General features: G+C 44.5%; 2 protein-coding genes across 2 annotated transcripts in view; both read left to right on the top strand.

The window, feature by feature from the left end:
- Window positions 1-8,343, top strand: part of PKD2L1 (polycystin 2 like 1, transient receptor potential cation channel) — a 32,653-nt gene extending 24,310 nt beyond the window's left edge. The window contains 14 exon segments of the mRNA XM_090279530.1: window positions 423-550; window positions 1,014-1,267; window positions 1,882-2,106; window positions 2,277-2,505; window positions 3,113-3,283; window positions 3,468-3,649; window positions 3,959-4,079; window positions 4,904-5,002; window positions 5,211-5,332; window positions 6,266-6,392; window positions 7,143-7,261; window positions 7,472-7,563; window positions 7,566-7,598; window positions 7,904-8,343. Coding sequence (XP_090135656.1) covers window positions 423-550; window positions 1,014-1,267; window positions 1,882-2,106; window positions 2,277-2,505; window positions 3,113-3,283; window positions 3,468-3,649; window positions 3,959-4,079; window positions 4,904-5,002; window positions 5,211-5,332; window positions 6,266-6,392; window positions 7,143-7,261; window positions 7,472-7,563; window positions 7,566-7,598; window positions 7,904-8,079 — 2,078 coding nt within the window. The 3' untranslated portion in view covers window positions 8,080-8,343.
- Window positions 8,344-10,092: 1,749 nt separating this feature from the next.
- On the top strand, window positions 10,093-15,088 carry BLOC1S2 (biogenesis of lysosomal organelles complex 1 subunit 2). Its single transcript, XM_090279529.1, has 5 exons — window positions 10,093-10,182; window positions 10,546-10,662; window positions 12,339-12,458; window positions 13,318-13,422; window positions 14,750-15,088. The coding sequence occupies exons 1-5, from the start codon at window positions 10,128-10,130 to the stop codon at window positions 14,779-14,781; spliced, it is 429 nt and encodes a 142-aa protein (XP_090135655.1). The 5' UTR covers window positions 10,093-10,127; the 3' UTR covers window positions 14,782-15,088.
- Window positions 15,089-17,217: the final 2,129 nt, after the last annotated feature.

The following is a 17,217-nucleotide window of genomic DNA, read 5'->3' as shown; positions in this document are numbered from 1 at the left end:
AATTTGGAGGCACTTCCCAAGGGTATAAATATAAGACAAATAAAAGGAAGTACTATCTGATGCAGAAGATGAAACTTTCTTGGCTCCAGAGAGTAAGAACTAAGAAGTTAAGCTGGTTCAGAAAGAGAAAAGTGTATTTTCAGAATAAGAGTGTTGAGACAATTACTAAGTGGAGTTCTATCTTTCTGAGGTGAGTTGGGAGGAAAGGAGGTGATCTTGTAGCCACAACTCTTCCTTCATTCAGTCCCTGGTTTCCCCAATGCCACCATCGACCTCCCTAGTCAACTCTAGAAGGTAGGTTCAATGGGCTCCCATCTAGGGTAGCATCTCTAGCCCCAGGGCAATGGTACTTCCTCCCACCCCCCCCCTGGAGAATGGAGATGGGAACAATGAACAAGACAGCCTCTTGGGTTGGTTTCTAGTGACCTACGGAATGACAAGCTCCAGTGCCTATTACTACACCAAAGTGATGTCTGAGCTCTTCTTACATACCTCATCAGACACTAGAGTCTCTTTCCAGGCCATCAGCAGCATGACAGACTTCTGGAATGTGAGTATGAGATCACCTCTACCTCTCCCCTGTCCTTCTCAATAGCCTGAAGGATGAGGCCACAGGCCAGGACTCAGGGATGCTGGACAGTGGATCAGGCCATATTCAGAGACCAGATCATTCCAGGATTAGGCTGAGTCAAAGGGTCAGGAAAGAACTAATGGGTCACACTAGAGTTAAGGTGGAGGTAGGTGAGAGATCAGGATGATTATCAGAGTGTCAAGCCAGTAGTTAAACCAGTACTAGAAGTCAGAAGTAGGGCAGAACTAAATATGTTTTAAATAAAGAGTAAGGCCAGAGTAGGTCAAGATCTGGTCAAAGTTCATGGGTCAGCTGAGGAGTTCAACGGAAGCAACCTGAAGACAAGCTAGGGGGTGTTGGGCAGGGAGTAAGGGTAAAGGTCATTCTAAGGGTAGGGGTCTGGAGGAGGCTGGGTCAGGCCCAACCACTGCTTGTGATCTAGTTTGCCCAGGGCCCACTACTGGACAGTTTGTATTGGACCAAATGGTACAACAATCAGAGCCTGGGCCATGGCTCCCACTCCTTCATCTACTATGAGAACCTGCTGCTGGGGGTTCCAAGGCTGCGACAGCTGAGGGTCCGCAATGACTCTTGTGTGGTGCATGAGGACTTCCGCGAGGACATTCTGAGCTGCTATGACGTCTACTCTCCAGACAAGGAAGAGCAGTTCCCCTTTGGGCTCCTCAATGGCACAGCGTGAGTGAGTCCCCCCAATAATGTCACAGAGCTTGCCCCTCTGAGCCTGACACCATCCCAAAGTTTGGAAGCCACATGTATGGAGCCTTAGGAAGAAGTAGAGGTAGAGCTTCAGGGGTCTTCAAGGGAAATGGGGTGGTCTGGGTCATTCAGGAACAGGGGAGGTACACTCCAGACAGAGCCATAGCCTCAAGACTTGTTTTCACACACAGGCCACAGTCACATTTAGCCTACTCTGGAGGCAGTCCTGCCAGAGAAAGCATTTTTCTTGCCCAGAAGTCCCTTGGGGGCATGGGGAATTGATGAAGCATTGCCACTGCCATGAGTCACGGTTGGATGTCTAACCTTTGGAACTGATAGGGAGAGCAGCAAGGGATCAAGTGTGGATGACGTTAGACAAGAAAGGGGAAAAGGATGGCTAGGACAGGAAGGAAAGGGGAAGAAATAAGGGCCCAGGGCAGAAACTTTGTGATCAGAACAGTCACAGGGTTGCACAGCCCAGTGCACAACCACAAGAGCAGAAAGGGTCTTTTCTGGGTTGTACGGGCCAGGTGCTTTGGGAGGTTAGCGTAGGTTGGCTCAGACCTCTGCTCAGATGGCTTCTTCCTTGGCAGGTGGACATACCACTCACAGGATGAGCTGGGGGGCTCCTCTCACTGGGGCCAGCTCACAAGCTACAGTGGAGGGGGCTACTACCTGGACCTTCCGGGATCCCGACAGGGTGGTGCAGAGGCACTCCGGGAACTTCAGGAGGCCCTGTGGCTAGACAGGGGCACTCGGGTGGTTTTCATCGACTTCTCAGTCTACAATGCCAACATCAATCTTTTCTGTGTTCTGAGGTGGGTCCCCTTTCCCTACTGCAACCCTCCATCTGTGGTTCTTGGTTCCCTTCTCCTTTGCTTGAGACCCTTTCCTAAACATGTACCCTGTGGTGGGGATAGAGAGACGAGGGGATGGGAGGAACTGTCCCAGCTCAGGCCCCACCAAACATCTCCCCCTCCTCCCACAGACTGGTGGTGGAGTTTCCAGCTACAGGAGGTGCCATCCCATCCTGGCAAATCCGCACGGTTAAGCTGATTCGTTATGTCAGCAACTGGGACTTCTTTATTGTTGGCTGTGAGATCATCTTCTGCATCTTCATCTTCTACTATGTGGTGGAGGAGATCCTGGAGCTCCATATCCACCGACTTCGCTACCTCAGCAGCATCTGGAACATTCTGGACCTGGTGGTCATCTTGGTGAGGACTTGGATTTGGGACATATTGGGAGGAGCTCCAAGTTATACCTTTTGGAATCCCAAGTCTTCCTTATGACATCTGGTCAAGTCCTTGTGTAACGACTCTCTAAGCAAGAGGCTGATATTGCCCTGGCTCAGCCCTGGGAAAGCCTTGACTTCCACATCCCTTCTCCCTCTAGTTTGTGATCCAGGTTCTGCTCCTTTCTTTATGTACTTGATACTCTGTTCATCTTCTGTCTCTTGCCTTTATGATGTATCCCCTTGAAGCTCCTGCCTTTTCTCTTGTATTAAAATATCCTGCCTCTTTATCTTTGTCTCCTTCCTATCAACAGGCCACATTAGTTTCCTGACAAAGGCTGGGAAGTGGTGGGGGAAATAAAATTACTTGGCTCCAGTTCTCTATGGCCCTTTACAACCTAGGTATTTACCACTGGCCCCAGAACCTTCTCTTGGGCATTCCCCAATAATCCCATCCAGTTTCATTTGAACCTGGGATAGTCAATGACTCAGCAGCGAAGGATGTTTTGTTTCCCACTTGTCTTACCTATGCGCCCGTGACTTCATTGTTGAACTTCCTTTGGGATCCCCCTCAACCCCTGTGATGACAGCTCTCCATTTTGGCTGTGGGCTTCCACATATTCCGAACCCTTGAGGTGAATCGGCTGATGGGGAAGCTCCTGCAGCAGCCAAACACATATGCTGACTTCGAGTTCCTCGCCTTCTGGCAGACACAGTACAACAACATGAATGCTGTTAACCTCTTCTTTGCCTGGATCAAGGTACCCTGGGCCTTCCTCACTCCTAGCTTCACCTTGGGGCACTCATTCTCCCTTCCTCAAAACTTGTCTCATTTTCCTTAGTCTTGTTTAGCAATTCCTGTGGCTTCCATAGTCCCCTGGAGTAGATTGTTTAAAGCTTTTCTCTTTTCTTCCTTAATCGCCTGATTCAACATGGTCCTGCCAGATATTCAAGTACATCAGCTTCAACAAAACCATGACTCAGCTCTCCTCCACGCTGGCCCGCTGTGCCAAGGACATCCTGGGCTTCGCTGTCATGTTCTTCATTGTTTTTTTCACCTACGCCCAGCTCGGCTACCTGCTCTTTGGGACCCAAGTGGAAAACTTTAGCACTTTTATCAAGTGCATGTGTGTGTGCTGTCCCTTTCACTCCTCCCTGGCCCCTTCCCCTCCAGCTCCACGGGTGTATGTATCCTTGGGGTATATTCGTATGTGCACATCTGTGCTTAAAGCATCTGTGTGACAGTCTTTGGAGGCCCTGATGTATATGCTCAAGTATCTGTGCACCTTGCTCTGTCTCTATCAGATTGGGTTGGAGGTGCAGTGAGGGGTCTTTCTGAGTCCACCAAAAAGCAGTTAGGAAAGTGGGATGAGGGTGTGGGTTGGGGACAGGGTTATGGTTAGACCCTGGGTAAAGCCCAGTCCCTGTTCTCTCAGTTTCACTCAGTTCCGGATCATCCTTGGGGATTTTGACTACAATGCTATCGACAATGCCAACCGCATCCTGGGACCTGCCTACTTTGTTACCTACATCTTTTTCGTCTTCTTTGTGCTCCTGGTAAGGACCCTTCTGAGAGATGAGGATTTGGAACCTGAGGGAGGAGACGTAGAGGGCCTTCAGGGTGGGGTTTTTCATTCAGGATTACAGGTTTCTCAGATCAAGGATGGGGAGTGTGTGTGTGAGGGTGGATCTTTTTAGAGCTGGCTAATGTGGTTGGCCAGTGTGGTCAGCAGTCAGATATCTTGCATAGTATAAGGGGACCTGCAGTCTCCCTCACTAACATCAAACCCCTGTCATCCAAGGATGGAAAGGGAGAGAAAAATGCCTCATGAGAAGTGGCTGCCCTGGAAGCTTCTATGACTGTTTTCCAAACCTTCCCTTCCTCTGGGGATAAATGACTACTTTAACTACCACTGCTTTGTATTTATTATCTCTTCCTGACAACCATGAAAGATCTGGGTTTCATTTTTATTAACAGAGCAGCAGATTTCTTTATTTGATCAATGGATGGGGATATAGATTACAGATTAGGGATAGATGATAAAGAGAGCGCTACTGTATTAATGAACTGAAAAAATCTCTGGCTTCGGTACTTGGTGGGTCCTTATATGAAGGGGGTCTGTGACATATGTTGGGGCACTTTTCTGATGAGGTTACTACAGCAATTGAGTGAGGAAACTAGGTTGATGAGTAAGCATGATCCATCACTAACAGGACTGTGCTGAAAGGCTGGGCTCTGGGGACCCTGAGATGTAGGGGTTAGTGGGATGCAGAGCTGAGGCTGAAAGCTTAGACCCCTTTAGAACAGTAGTAGGGTCAGTGGGCTCAATGCTGTTAGTGGGTCTGGGGGTGAGGACTCACATCCCTGCTTTATCCTCTAGAACATGTTCCTTGCCATCATCAATGACACATATTCAGAGGTCAAAGAGGAGTTGGCTGGACAGAAGGATGAGCTACAGATTTCTGACCTCCTGAAACAGGTAACTACTCAATCTCCTTGAGCTGCACATCTGCACCAGGGCCTAGGTCCAAAGCTCTGTGTCGTGGTCTGTTCCTGACTAGTGTAGAGGCCTGTGCCCTTGTGTGCCTTCAATTTATCCCTGAAAGCCTGGCATCCTGTGGGTGGGTGGGAGCAAGGGATGATGGGGAAGCCATGGGAACTTGTGTCCATTTCCTTTCCCCTTCCAGGGCTACAACAAGACCCTCCTGAGGCTGCGTCTCAGGAAGGAAAAGGTTTCGGATGTGCAGAAGGTCCTGCAGGGTGGGGAGCAAGATATCCAGTTTGAGGATTTCACCAAGACCTTAAGGGAGTGAGCAATCAGAGATCCAACTTTCTCTGACTTTGGTCTATAAGTCCTTGATCCTCAACCATACATCCTTTGCCTGTAAGCCTCTGATCTTGGCCTATGGACCTCTGACCTTGGCCTTTAGGTCTCTGCTCCTGTCCTTCAGAATCATGCCCCTGATTTAAAGGTCTCTGACCATGTTCTATAATGTTCTGGACCTTGTTGAACCAACTCTTAGGACTAATGTAATACAATCCCCCAGTCTTCGTATATAGCTTTCACTCCCACAAAATTCTGATCTTGGTTCTATGCTCCCCCCAACCCCTGATCCATTTCTTTCAGCTTCCCAGTTAAACATATTAACAAACACTGAAGAAATATATTGTAAGCACCAGCTGTAAGTCAGACGCTGAGTAGTAAGTAGTTGATTATTGCTAAGGTATCCAATGAAAGGTGACACATAGTGAGAGATAAGGCCATAGAAATGGGCAAGGGCCACAGTGGGAAAAGCCTCGAACACCACTACTCTATCCAATAAATAGGGTGACCAGGAGACATTTTAAGCAGAGAAGGGGTATTATATATTTATACCTGCACTTTAAAAAGATTAATTACTCTAGCTGCATTATAGAAAATAGATTTCAGGTAGGGAGTAAAAGGGAAGCTGAGGGGAGAGCAGGTTATTTAGAGGTAAAGAGAGTTTGCAGTAATCCCTGTAGGACATCACAAGGGCCCGAACCTAGTCAGCAGGAGACGGGGATGAAAGAAATAGATTCAAGTTATTTCTTGGGGGGTAAAATTACCAGACCCTAGAGATCCTGGCTCTCCTATGTGGTCCCCTTCTTCCCCAGAAAATGAGACTCTTGTCAGAATCTGGTTGAAAGAGTAGGGTGCCCATAATCAAGAGATCACAGCCACAGCATGTCAGAAGTTATTTCCTCATCTTGTTCTCCTCAGACTGGGGCACGCAGAGCACGAGATCACTGAACTCACAGCTGCCTTCACCAGGTTTGACCAAGATGGAAATTGTGTCCTAGATGAGAAAGAGCAGGAACAAATGCGGCAGGAGCTGGAAGAAGAGAGGGTGAGCCCAGCTAGTTGGTGGAGAGGTAGCATAAGGAAATTGCTCACCCTCCCCTCCCTGTCTGTATGTCCAGAACACAAACCCAAACTGAAAACCCTCCAATAGATGGGCAGGAAAGAACTCTCTAAAACAGTGTTCTCAAATTGCTGCACATTAGAATACCTATGAGCTTTTATAAATCCTCATACTCAGGCCACATACCCTAGACCAGAATCTCTGTGCGGGGTGGGATTTGGCAGGGCCAGAAATCAGTACTTTAAAAAATTTCCCAGGTGATTCCAATGCATAGCCAAGATTGAGAACCATTGCTCTAAAACAGTCTTTAGGGGGGAAAGGATCAATTGCTAAAGAATCCCTGACAATTCCTTCTCCTTGGGATTTTCAAACTCTGATCCTTAGTTGCCCCTTTATGACTGCTTCATCCCTATCTAGTGTAGACCAGAAAGTCCAAGGCAGGAGAGACAGTGTAAAGAATTCTGATATAGTCTGTCCTCTCCCAAACTGAGTTGGCCTCTAGCGAACACCTTGTTAATGAAGGCCTCAAGGAGCTTGTGTTTTGTTTTGGGGAGGTCATTACCTCCCAAAGGTTGGTTCAGCTTCATAACTAGTACCACTACTCTGATCCCATTGTCTCCAGAGTTTGAGAGCAAGAACTAGTGCCCAAGGCTTGTTCCTGAGAGCCCATTAGAATCAGAGCTGATGGCTTCCCAGAGTCATCTTCTCCTCTCTGATTTCTGACTTCCTGGTCAGGTGATCCTCAAAGCCGAGATTGAGAACCTGAGCCGATCCATTGTGAAGAGTCCACCAGGCAAGTCGGGTCAGGAGGCTACTGGAGCAGGAGGCTGGGTTTCAGGAGAAGAATTCTATATGTAAGTGCAAGCGGGGGCCCAGGGATGAATTTAAATATCCTACCTTGAGCATCTTTAGAACTCTATCCCCCTTTAATTCTCCCTAAAGGCTGTGTCTTACCTTCCTTGCTCCCATTCAGACACACACCATTCTGTCCACTTCCCCCTGCGGACACTTGGTCCCCCAAACACATCTTTCTGCTTCTTTGGTCTTTCTCAAATCCTGCACAGGCTCACAAGGAGAGTTCTTCAGCTGGAGACTGTCCTGGAAGGAGTCATGGCCCAGGTTGATGCTGTGAGCTCAAAACTAAAAATGCTGGAGAGGAAGGGCAGCTGGCTCCTTCCCCAGGCATGGTGAGTGGCTCTTCACCTGAGTCCTCTTGGCCCCCAGCAGCTGAACTCTACCATCTGCTCCACTCAATGGGTGGAGGAAAAACATTTTTGATAAATCTGTTTTCAGGCTATTGTGACAACACACTCTTCACAACCGTGTATAAGGCAAGGGGGGTGGGGTGGTAGGAATGCCTAACGGTGGTTGCTCTAGCCTGAGGGCTGCCTTGGCCTCTAAGAGATGGTCTGGACTTGGACAATTAGATCCAGATGAAAGGGAAGTAGGACACAAAGTCCTCTTTCTAATATGCTGTCTGCCCCTTTTTCTTCCAGCAGGGGAAACAGGCATTTGGAAGCACCTGCAGCCAGCTCCAGCTGTGACTCCAGCCCCCTAGGGAGTCCACGGTGGGCAGAACAGTAATTGAGAAGGAGTCCTAAAGCATGAGACAGCAGGCTTCTCTCTCACTGCCTCCCCAGAGGTCCCCTCTGCATGTGTCCTCCATTTCTAGAGCATCAGTTCCCACCACTGCCGCCGCTGAGTACTACCCTGTGTTTGGCCCTTTGAGCCAATGTTTTTGTGTATAACTGAGCATTATGCTTAGGCTTGTGACTCAGTGTTTCTGTGTGTAGCAATGTAGCTCTGTGTAGCTCTGTGAAATAATATCTCCCATGGGCCTCTCATTCCCTGTGCTTTTGATCTCTGCTGTAGTAATTAAACAAACAATAACAAATAGAATAAAGGAAGGGAGGGTAATGACTTCCCCAAGCATTTGGATAGCCATGATTTGTGAAAAGAAGTAGAAGCCAAGTAGCAATATCTAAATGTTTTCCTATTTGCTAGTGAATCTTATTCTTTGTACATCTAGAGATCTGCTGCTAGAACCTATTGGATTCTTGTCTTCCCCATAGAGTTTTCCTGTAGAAGAGAAGGGGAAGCCATATAGGAGAGGAGACTTTCTCATGTAGGGAGATTACAATATTGCAGAGTTGGAGCGACAACCTCTCCAATCTGAAGGCTCAGTGAAGGAGCATGCTCTCAGCATTCTGCACAACGCTGGAAACTGATGGGGCTGTAAACCAGGACAAAGATGGAGCCTGAGGAGAATCAGGCAAAGAAATGACTTCAAGATTCATAGATCTTTGGACTAAAGTGTGTTGGGTTCTGACTCTATTCTTCGGGTGATTATCAATAAAAATCTTTAGGAAAATCAGGACTTTGCACTTGCTTCTGGAATTGTAAGGGGGAGAGGTGAAACTGTGAACTATTCTTGTGTTGGAACTTGGGAAAGCTCATCTCTGCTGGAAGGTCTGGAGTGGAGGCAGTGACAATGTGAAGGAGCTGGGCTACCCTATAAGTCCTGAAATAAAACTTCTGGCTCATAGGAATGGTTTGAACTAGTGGGCACTATTATTGTACCATTGGGGACTAGAGACAATGACTAAGGAAGTCTGGTCCTCAGGATGAAGAGAGTAAGGTAGCCCCCTTACTCTGGGGTGGGGGACAGCTGGTGTGTGTGGGAGGGTGAGAGGGTACAGGTGGAGAATAACCAGGGAGGGATAAGACCAAAAACTTCTATACCAGACTTTGGATGTACAGTTCTGCATCCCAAGACCTGCTATATATTCCCTTCCCCTTCTTCTGTGATCTTTATCCCTTCCTCATTATGCACCTTCCATTGCTTCCCAGTTGCTTTTTCTCATCCATTCCCTTCATCCACCCCTGTTCTCCCAACCCATGAAGTACACTTTATACACCTAGGAGACTTGTGAAACAGCTAAATGCAGTTAAGATAACCAGTGTATCCTCAGCCCTGAAAAAGTTACGATCTAATGAGCGGAATAGAAATAGGTGCCAGCCTACAACGTAAGAAATAGGGGCCAGAGTCGGTGTTAATCCAGGACACTGGGAAGGGAGAGTTCTCGGCTCAAGGATCAATGCCTGGTTTCCCTAAGCCTGAATGAGTATTTTCAAAAAGCATGGATTCTCTGAGCAGTCTTTGGTGACTAAGCTTGGGTGCGGAGTCTCTGGGGAGGAGATGACCTGTCTCCAGTGTCTTTGGTCAGCAGACCAACCCCAGAAAGGTGGTGAGTCTTACTAGACTAGTAACTCCCTGTAGGACAGGGGTCCCCAACCTTTTGGGCACCACGGACCGGTTTCGCGGAAGACAATTTTTCCACAGAGGAGGAGGGCGGATGGTTTTGGAATTATTCAAGCTCACCCTCTGCTGAACTCGCCGTTCCTAACAGGCCCAGACCGATAATGGTCAGGCAGGTCTGAGGTTGGGGACCCCTGCCCTAGGGAGTGGCCGCAGGGATGAGCGCACCATCAGTTCCAGACGTCGTGACTCTTGCCAGTGGGGCGACTGACAATAGCCTTTCTTAGCTTCAATTTCGCCTCCTTGCTTACACTTTATCACTCAGTATTGAGCGGCAAGACTTAAAGAGGAAGCGCTGAGAACCCAAGGCTTCGGGAGGGCCGAGAGGAGCCCTCTGCTCGCGCGCGTTCCCGGTGCGCACGCGCACGCATCGCAGAACCGGAAGCAGCTCGGAGCGGAGTATGGCGGCGGCGGCCGAAAGTGTCCCGGCGAGCCAAAGAGAGGAGCCGGTTAGAGGTACGCTGACTGGATGGGGATGAAGTATCTAGAGGGAGGCCTGGGGCTTCGGGTAGGGACCCCCGATGCCAGGGCTTACCTGGCGGGAGCGGGCATGACGTACCTGTGTGTGTGTGTTTGTTCTGTCCCGGCGAGTGAGATGGTTTGGCCGCGCAATCGGGTGTGAGCCTAAGCCGGTAGGCGTGAGCCGAGTTGATGTGTCAGGTGGGGCAAGGACGAAGTGAGGGACTTGAAATTATGGTACATGGAGGATTTAGCCGACTTGATCGAATGAAGACAGGTGGAGGGTTGTGGGAGCAGATGCTGTGCCTGGATTAGGACCTGGTGTGGGGCGGGACACTTATTCATTCTCCTCTGATCCAGACGATGCCGCCGTGGAAACAGCTGAGGAAGCAAAGGAGCCGGCTGAGGCTGACATCAACGAGCTCTGCCGGGACATGTTCTCCAAAATGGCAACTTACCTGACTGGGGAACTGACGGGTGAGGCGGGGTCTGGGCTGATTCGGGTAATGCAGTGTATTCCTCGCTGGAGCTGTGGTTTGGCTTGGGGAAACCTGGGGGGTGCTCCCTAACCCCACCTGCCCAGAAATATGTCTGTTGGAAGTTTGGGGCCATCATGAATGGGAAGGAAGGAGGCCCATTCTTCCCTGGAGAAGTTTATGAATTACCTTCAGAAACACGTAAGAAAACAATACAACTCCTCAGGCCTCCGTATTGCAGACTAATGTTGGGAAAACAAAAGAATTTATCAAGAAGCGCTTCCTTGGAGGAGGTGTATTTTGAGCCGAGTTGTGAAGGGAATGATTGGCCAAAAAGACTAGTGAAGTGGTATAAGTGAGTAGTTTGTTTGGCCAAAACTGCGGTATTTACTGGAGCGAAGAGAAGAGGGACTGGGGGATGCAGAGTGACCTGCAGATTTAGGGACTTATTAGGTTGGTCTGAGGATTTGGTGACTCACTCCTTGGGAAATGATTAAGTTTTTGGTTCGTGGTGTATTTCCAGGTGAATGCATGATCTATATGTGGAGGAGGGTCCAAAAAGCGAAGTCTGGTCTAGTGCGGCCTCTCATAAGCAGTTATATTGTTTTACTTCCACAGAAATTGCTGTGAGCTAGATTTGGAAGACAATCTAAGAGAAGAGGCTTGATGCATAATAGAGGGACTTGTGAATCTTGTATCAGTCTGATTATCTATTTATCCGTCTATCTCTGAGCAAGAGAAGCCAAATAACAAAGTCTAGATTTTTGCCTTTTCTTTAAAAATTCTAAAGATTTGGCAATACTAGTCCCCCACTCTTATGAGGCTATGATTGATTAGAACTGAGCAGCTGCTCTTTTAAATGGACTAGTGCTATGCAGTTTGTCCCTACCATTCCCCGTTTCTCCCTTTTACTGAGAGACCTAGTGTCAGTTGCCATTTACCACTGTTCTTATGTTGTGTTTTTAGTGCTGGTACAGAAATGGGTTTTCTGCACTAATATCTCTATCAAAATTGGTAAAGTAAATGATAGACTAAGAGGACCACATATTCCAAGAAGTGGAAGTGGGTTATCATATGTGTTTAATATGCAAACACCTGACTTGCTTCACTCATTTACACAATCTGGCTAGTATTTGAGTGTCTGTTTTAAAGAGACTAATTTGGTGGTAGGACATATAGGTATGGAGGAAAGAGACAGAGACTAATGAATGGCATTTCAGATGCAAAGTAATGATGGTCTGTGACAGTGTTGTTAAAAGGAATGGAAAGGAGAGCTTGGGTGCAAGAACATTATAGAAGCAGAATTTATAGAACTTGTTAAAGTGGGTATTCAGGGCTCTGGCTGGTGTGGGGAGGTCCTAGTTGATTTTATATGTATTTATGATGCAGTCCCCCAATTTACATGTTTTCACACTGTAGAAATACCAAGACTATTTCACTTCCTTTTTCTTAGGATCTAACCTAGATCCGTAAGTTTCTTGACCATACTTGGTCTAAATACTTTACTGATTGTTGCCTGAGTTTCTACTTAGACACTCAGAATACACAGGCTGAATATAAATGTCATAGATCAAAAGTGGCTTGCTTTTTGACATTTCCTAGATCCTGCCTTGAACTCCACATTTTTATGATATAAGACAAATATTAAAGGCATCATTTCTTCTTTTTGTTTTAAAGCCACCAGTGAAGACTATAAGCTTCTGGAAAACATGAATAAATTAACCAGCCTGAAGTATCTTGAAATGAAAGATATTGCTATAAACATTAGTAGAAACTTAAAGGACTTAAACCAGAAATGTAAGTAATTTTTATAATTAAACATGTTTGTAATAAATGTTCTTTTGTCCTTGGGGCCATGGAGAAGGGGAGGGAACATGGCCCCTGTTCTCAGGGAGCTCATTTTCTAGAAGTGAATTACAAAGTTAAGGTGATTTTTTTTCTATTCTGAAGAGCAGCATGTTTTGATGATATAGTTATTTCTGCTTCTGAATCTTGATTTAATCAGTTTATTTCTAGAAGGGGTGGGAGAGAGAAAGAGTGGCCAAATTCTGATTTAACAATGAAATCCATAGGGACTACTCTAGACCCTGGCCAGGTAGCTCAGTTGATTAGAGCATTGTCCCAATACGCCAAGGTTGCAAGTTCAATCCCTGATCAGGGCACATACAAGAATCAACTAATGAATGCATCAATAAATGGAACAGCAAACCCCTTTCTTTCCCTCTGTTACCCCCCCCCAATCGATAAATTAAAAAAGAAAAAAAAGGACAACTCTATAAACAAAAAAACCAAAATATCTATAAATGGAAAATGCTAATTTAGAGTGGTGGAATATATTTTTCTATTAACTTATATTTGTGTTTCCTGTCTCTTGGTCTTGGGACCAAGAAATAGAATCATTAATGGAAAGATTGCTTGAGGTACAAGGAATTGAAAAGAGACAAAGTTAATGGATGAGAGAGAATTGCTTTGTCTGGGTCATAGTCATGCCTGTCTTCTAAAGTGTTTGTCCTGCTAATGATCAGAAGAATCATGACATCCCACCTTGTGTGTCTTAGGCAGAGATGGAGAGAAACTAGCATTCTTACTTTTTCACTATTCTCTATTCAACTCTTTGAGGCCATATAAACATGTTGGTCTGTTTTTGTTTTTAAAGATGCTGAACTGCAGCCTTATTTGGATCAAATCAATGTTATTGAGGAGCAGGTAGCAGCTCTTGAGCAGGCAGCCTACAAGTTGGATGCATATTCAAAAAAACTGGGTAACCATTTTTATTTCTGTCTTAATTTAATCAGAGTACCTGCCAGTGTGACCTTAGCTAATATAATAGTTAGCATTTATGATGTACCTACAATGATCTATTTTAATCTTCACAAAAACCCAGTGAGAATAATCTTTTATTAGTAGCAGTAATAAAAAAAAAAGTTTTCTAAGTGCTTGATGTATCAGGCACTGTTCTTAGTGCTTTACCTACATTATGTTTTTTATCCTCCCAATAACATATGAGGTAAGTACGTAATTTTAATCCCCATTTTACAGAGGAGGAAACTGTGGTTGAAGAGGTTGAATAACTTGCATACGGATACAAAGCTAGTATGTGGAAGAGCTGTGTTCCAAACCAGGTCTGCTTGATGACAAAGCTTAAGCTCTTGATTGTAGTTTAGCAGGTCAAAGCATCTCTAATAATATAGCTACAAATGTCTTAAAAAACAGAATAGTCAATCATGGGGTTTCTTGAAGGATTACTTTTCTTTAAGGGAGAAACTGTACTTTTAGTTTTGATGGCTTGCTAACTGGTTCTGACTCTTATATCCATGACTAAAAATAACAAAGTTGTTTTTATCCTAAATATAATGTATAGATTATTTTATTTTCATCATTGACAGTTGTTGACTACTTTAAGAGAGTGGTTTGTAGCAGACTGAGATTTGATGTGGGTGGTGATTAACAGTTTCATTGACTACAATTTAATTTATTGAATGGTCACTGTGAACTTTAATATGTAGAAGGCATTGTACCAAGGTGCTTTCAAGGTTTTAAAGAAAAAGGGGAACCATTTCACTAAGAGGCGCATTTGATGGTCTTTTCAACCTTTATATCTTTCAAAATTGCTTTCCAGGGATAAGGAAATAAAAGGTGAAACATACATTTACACTCCCTGAGAGTTCCAGTCTGGCTCCCAGAGGGTGCCTGGCACAGTGCCTAGAGAGGCAATTTCCTGTGCTTCTGGTGGCTCAAGGGCCAGTAGCTCTGCTTACTCCTCCTGGTGGCGCTGAGCAGGGTTAGAACATAGTAAACTTGTGTTAGGTTCTGTATTCTATGTGTGTGTATGTTTCACTTCTTACCTGAAGCTGTGCCTGTCAATGCAATTTGGATAGATATCCAAATATCTGTGCTTAGCTAATGTGGTGGTTAACATTTATGGTGTGCCTACAATTTAGACACAGCTTGGACAGCTGATGAAATTGAAGCTAATACATTTTTTAAAAATGTAATAGACATTTTTGAATTTGTTTGGAAATGCCAGCGAAAGAATATTTTTGTAAGAGCCAGTTTTAAATACAACTTCCTCCCCCCGCCCCCAACAGAAGCCAAGTACAAGAAGCTGGAGAAGCGATGAAAAAAGTCTTTTTTAATGTGGAAGAATATTTTATAAGACCTGAATCTGAGGCTGATGAATTGTCAAAACTCCTCAAAAGGAAACCATGTTGGCCATCCCAGAAACATCCCACCATTGGAGTTAAACTGGAGAATTGTGGCTACTCCTGAATTTCTCTTGGAGCATTATCCCTCGGAAACTCACACTTATAACCTCTTACCTTTTACTTGAGTGCTTAATTATCCATTTAGGACAGAGCCTCTCAAAGTTCAGGATAAACATGGACTTTTCAGTTGAATAAATGAGAAGGCTTATTTTCTCTACATTATTTTCTTAAGTGGCTGGATTTTGAGTTACTGTGTAAATGGTTGTTTTTCTATTGATGCTAATGTATTGCTAACAAGATTCTCGATTAAAAAAGGAAAACAAAACAAAGTTCTTTACAGTTTATCATATTGTGAGAGTCAGTAGTTTACTTTTCCATAACATTGCAGATAATAGAAAATCTAAGTTATTTCAGGCTGTCTTCTAGACTGGGCAGAAACAGTGAAAGGCATATTGTGATAGCTGGGTATATGTGATGGGCCCCTCCTGTCCCTTCTTGGTTAAAGTCAGATATTTGAGAATAGATGGCATCTTGATATGTACTCCCTTTTGGAAATGTGATAAAGACCAAGACAAGGTGTGTGTGTGAGGTGGGGAGGTGGGACCGCCACTCATAAAAGAAAGCATTTTATAAAATATCTTTCTACTTGTGTCTGCAGTGTCAGTGGGCTCCTGGGGCCCTGATCATCTTCCTTGCAAACTAAAGACATCAGCAGATGGAAGACACTGACTGACCAGTTTAGTTTAGAAGGCAAGCAACCTTACCCACAGTTGGGTGTTAGCAGCTAGGAAGGTGCTTAAGGTCCCCAGTTCTATCTCTAAAACAGTTAACTTTGTTTCTGTCATTTCCCACTGTCTCTGCTCCAGACCACCACTGTTTATCCTCTGTTCCTCTTGATTATCTCATTTATATCTGCTCTAATCTTTATTATTCCCTGCCTTCTTCTGACTTCAGGATTAGTTTGCTCTTTTTCTAGTTCCCAGGGGTGTAATGTTCCTTGATATTTTCTGTTATAATATTTAAATTATTGATTTGTTTTTGATAATTATTTTAGAAATTTTTGTAGTTTTATCTACCATTGAATAAAAGTCCTCTGTTAATAATACTTCCTTCAGTTCAGAAATAAGACTGCCTTGAGAGTGTATGACTTCGGTTACAGAGATACCATTCCCTTGGTTTTGGAGTTCTTACGACCCGAGATATTTTTTCTTTCTTTTTTAAAAAATATTTTATTGATTATGCTGTTACATTTGTCCCAATTTCTTTTCCCTCTGCTCCACTCCACCCAGTGACCCCCCCCCGCCCTTGTTGTCCGCCCCCCTTAGTCCATGCCCATTTGTTGTGCGTACAGTTCTTCTGTTTTTTCTTAATGTAGACATTTATAGCTGTAAACTTTCCTCTTAGAACCGCTTTTGCTACATCCACAAGTTTCCATTTTCATTTGTCTCAAGATATTTTTTCATTTTCTATTTTATTTCTTTTTTGGTACATTGGTTGTTCATGGGTGTGTTGTTTAATTTCCATAGTCATAAATTTCCCAGATTTCCTCCTGGAATTGAATTCTAGTTTCACACCATTGTGGTTGGAAAAAGATACTTGATATAGTTTCTATTTTCTTGAATTTGTGAGACTTGTTTTGTGGCCTAACATATGACCTATTCTGGAGAACATTCCATGTGCACTTGAGAATAATTGTATTCTAAAGACAATTGACATGCATACAAGTCTTGTTCTTTTGCTTTTTTTCAAGTTCTTTTTTTGTTACCCTGACACATTGTGTTTAGCTCTTTTGATCTACCTTAATTCTCATGGATGAGTTTTCTTTTCATAAACTTTCTACTTTAGAATAGTTACAGATTTGCAGGAAAGTTTTAAAGATAATATAGAATTCCATGGATGAATTTTCATCTTACTGTTGTTTCTTCTTGCTGAAATTATTACCTGTCTCTTCTATTCTTCCTAAAGGTTCAATCTTGATTTCCACTCCTGGGCTGTGTTGTATTACCTCAAAGTGGAAAAACACATGCTTAGTTTGCCAGCAAAGCAGGGCATCAATATTTATGAGGCAGGGAACATGATATTTCCAAAAAAAGCATTGCATAAGTTGTGAGGAAAACAGAACTTTAGTTTTCCTTTAAACTTATTTTAAGTTTTAGTTAATTTTGAATTGCTTCTCTGCCCTTGGTGAGTTTTCCATGCCCCTCAGTTGTCAGGAACTTAGGAACTCTCACCTTTGTTTCCATTTCTGTGAATACTTTTCTGCCAACTGGCCTGAACTCTCCAAAAAGTAAAGATATAAAATAAATTGGGTTTGGGGGGTGGGGGCAGCAAAGGGAGTACTTGAAATATAG

Source organism: Furipterus horrens, unplaced genomic scaffold (assembly GCF_987537825.1).
Source record: "Furipterus horrens unplaced genomic scaffold, mFurHor1.1.pri manual_scaffold_5, whole genome shotgun sequence".
In the NCBI taxonomy this organism is placed as follows: Eukaryota; Metazoa; Chordata; class Mammalia; order Chiroptera; family Furipteridae; genus Furipterus; species Furipterus horrens.
The sequence above is the reverse complement of the archived record's forward strand: the minus strand, read 5'-3'. Positions and strand labels throughout refer to the sequence as shown.

Bases quoted from the DNA above. Each gene is read 5' to 3' on its own strand.
- BLOC1S2 (XM_090279529.1), top strand. From the start codon at position 10,128: ATGGCGGCGGCGGCCGAAAGTGTCCCGGCGAGCCAAAGAGAGGAGCCG. The intron at 10,183-10,545 runs GTACGCTGACTG...CCTCTGATCCAG, and splicing joins AAGAGAGGAGCCGGTTAGAG to ACGATGCCGCCGTGGAAACA. The intron at 10,663-12,338 runs GTGAGGCGGGGT...TTTGTTTTAAAG, and splicing joins CCTGACTGGGGAACTGACGG to CCACCAGTGAAGACTATAAG.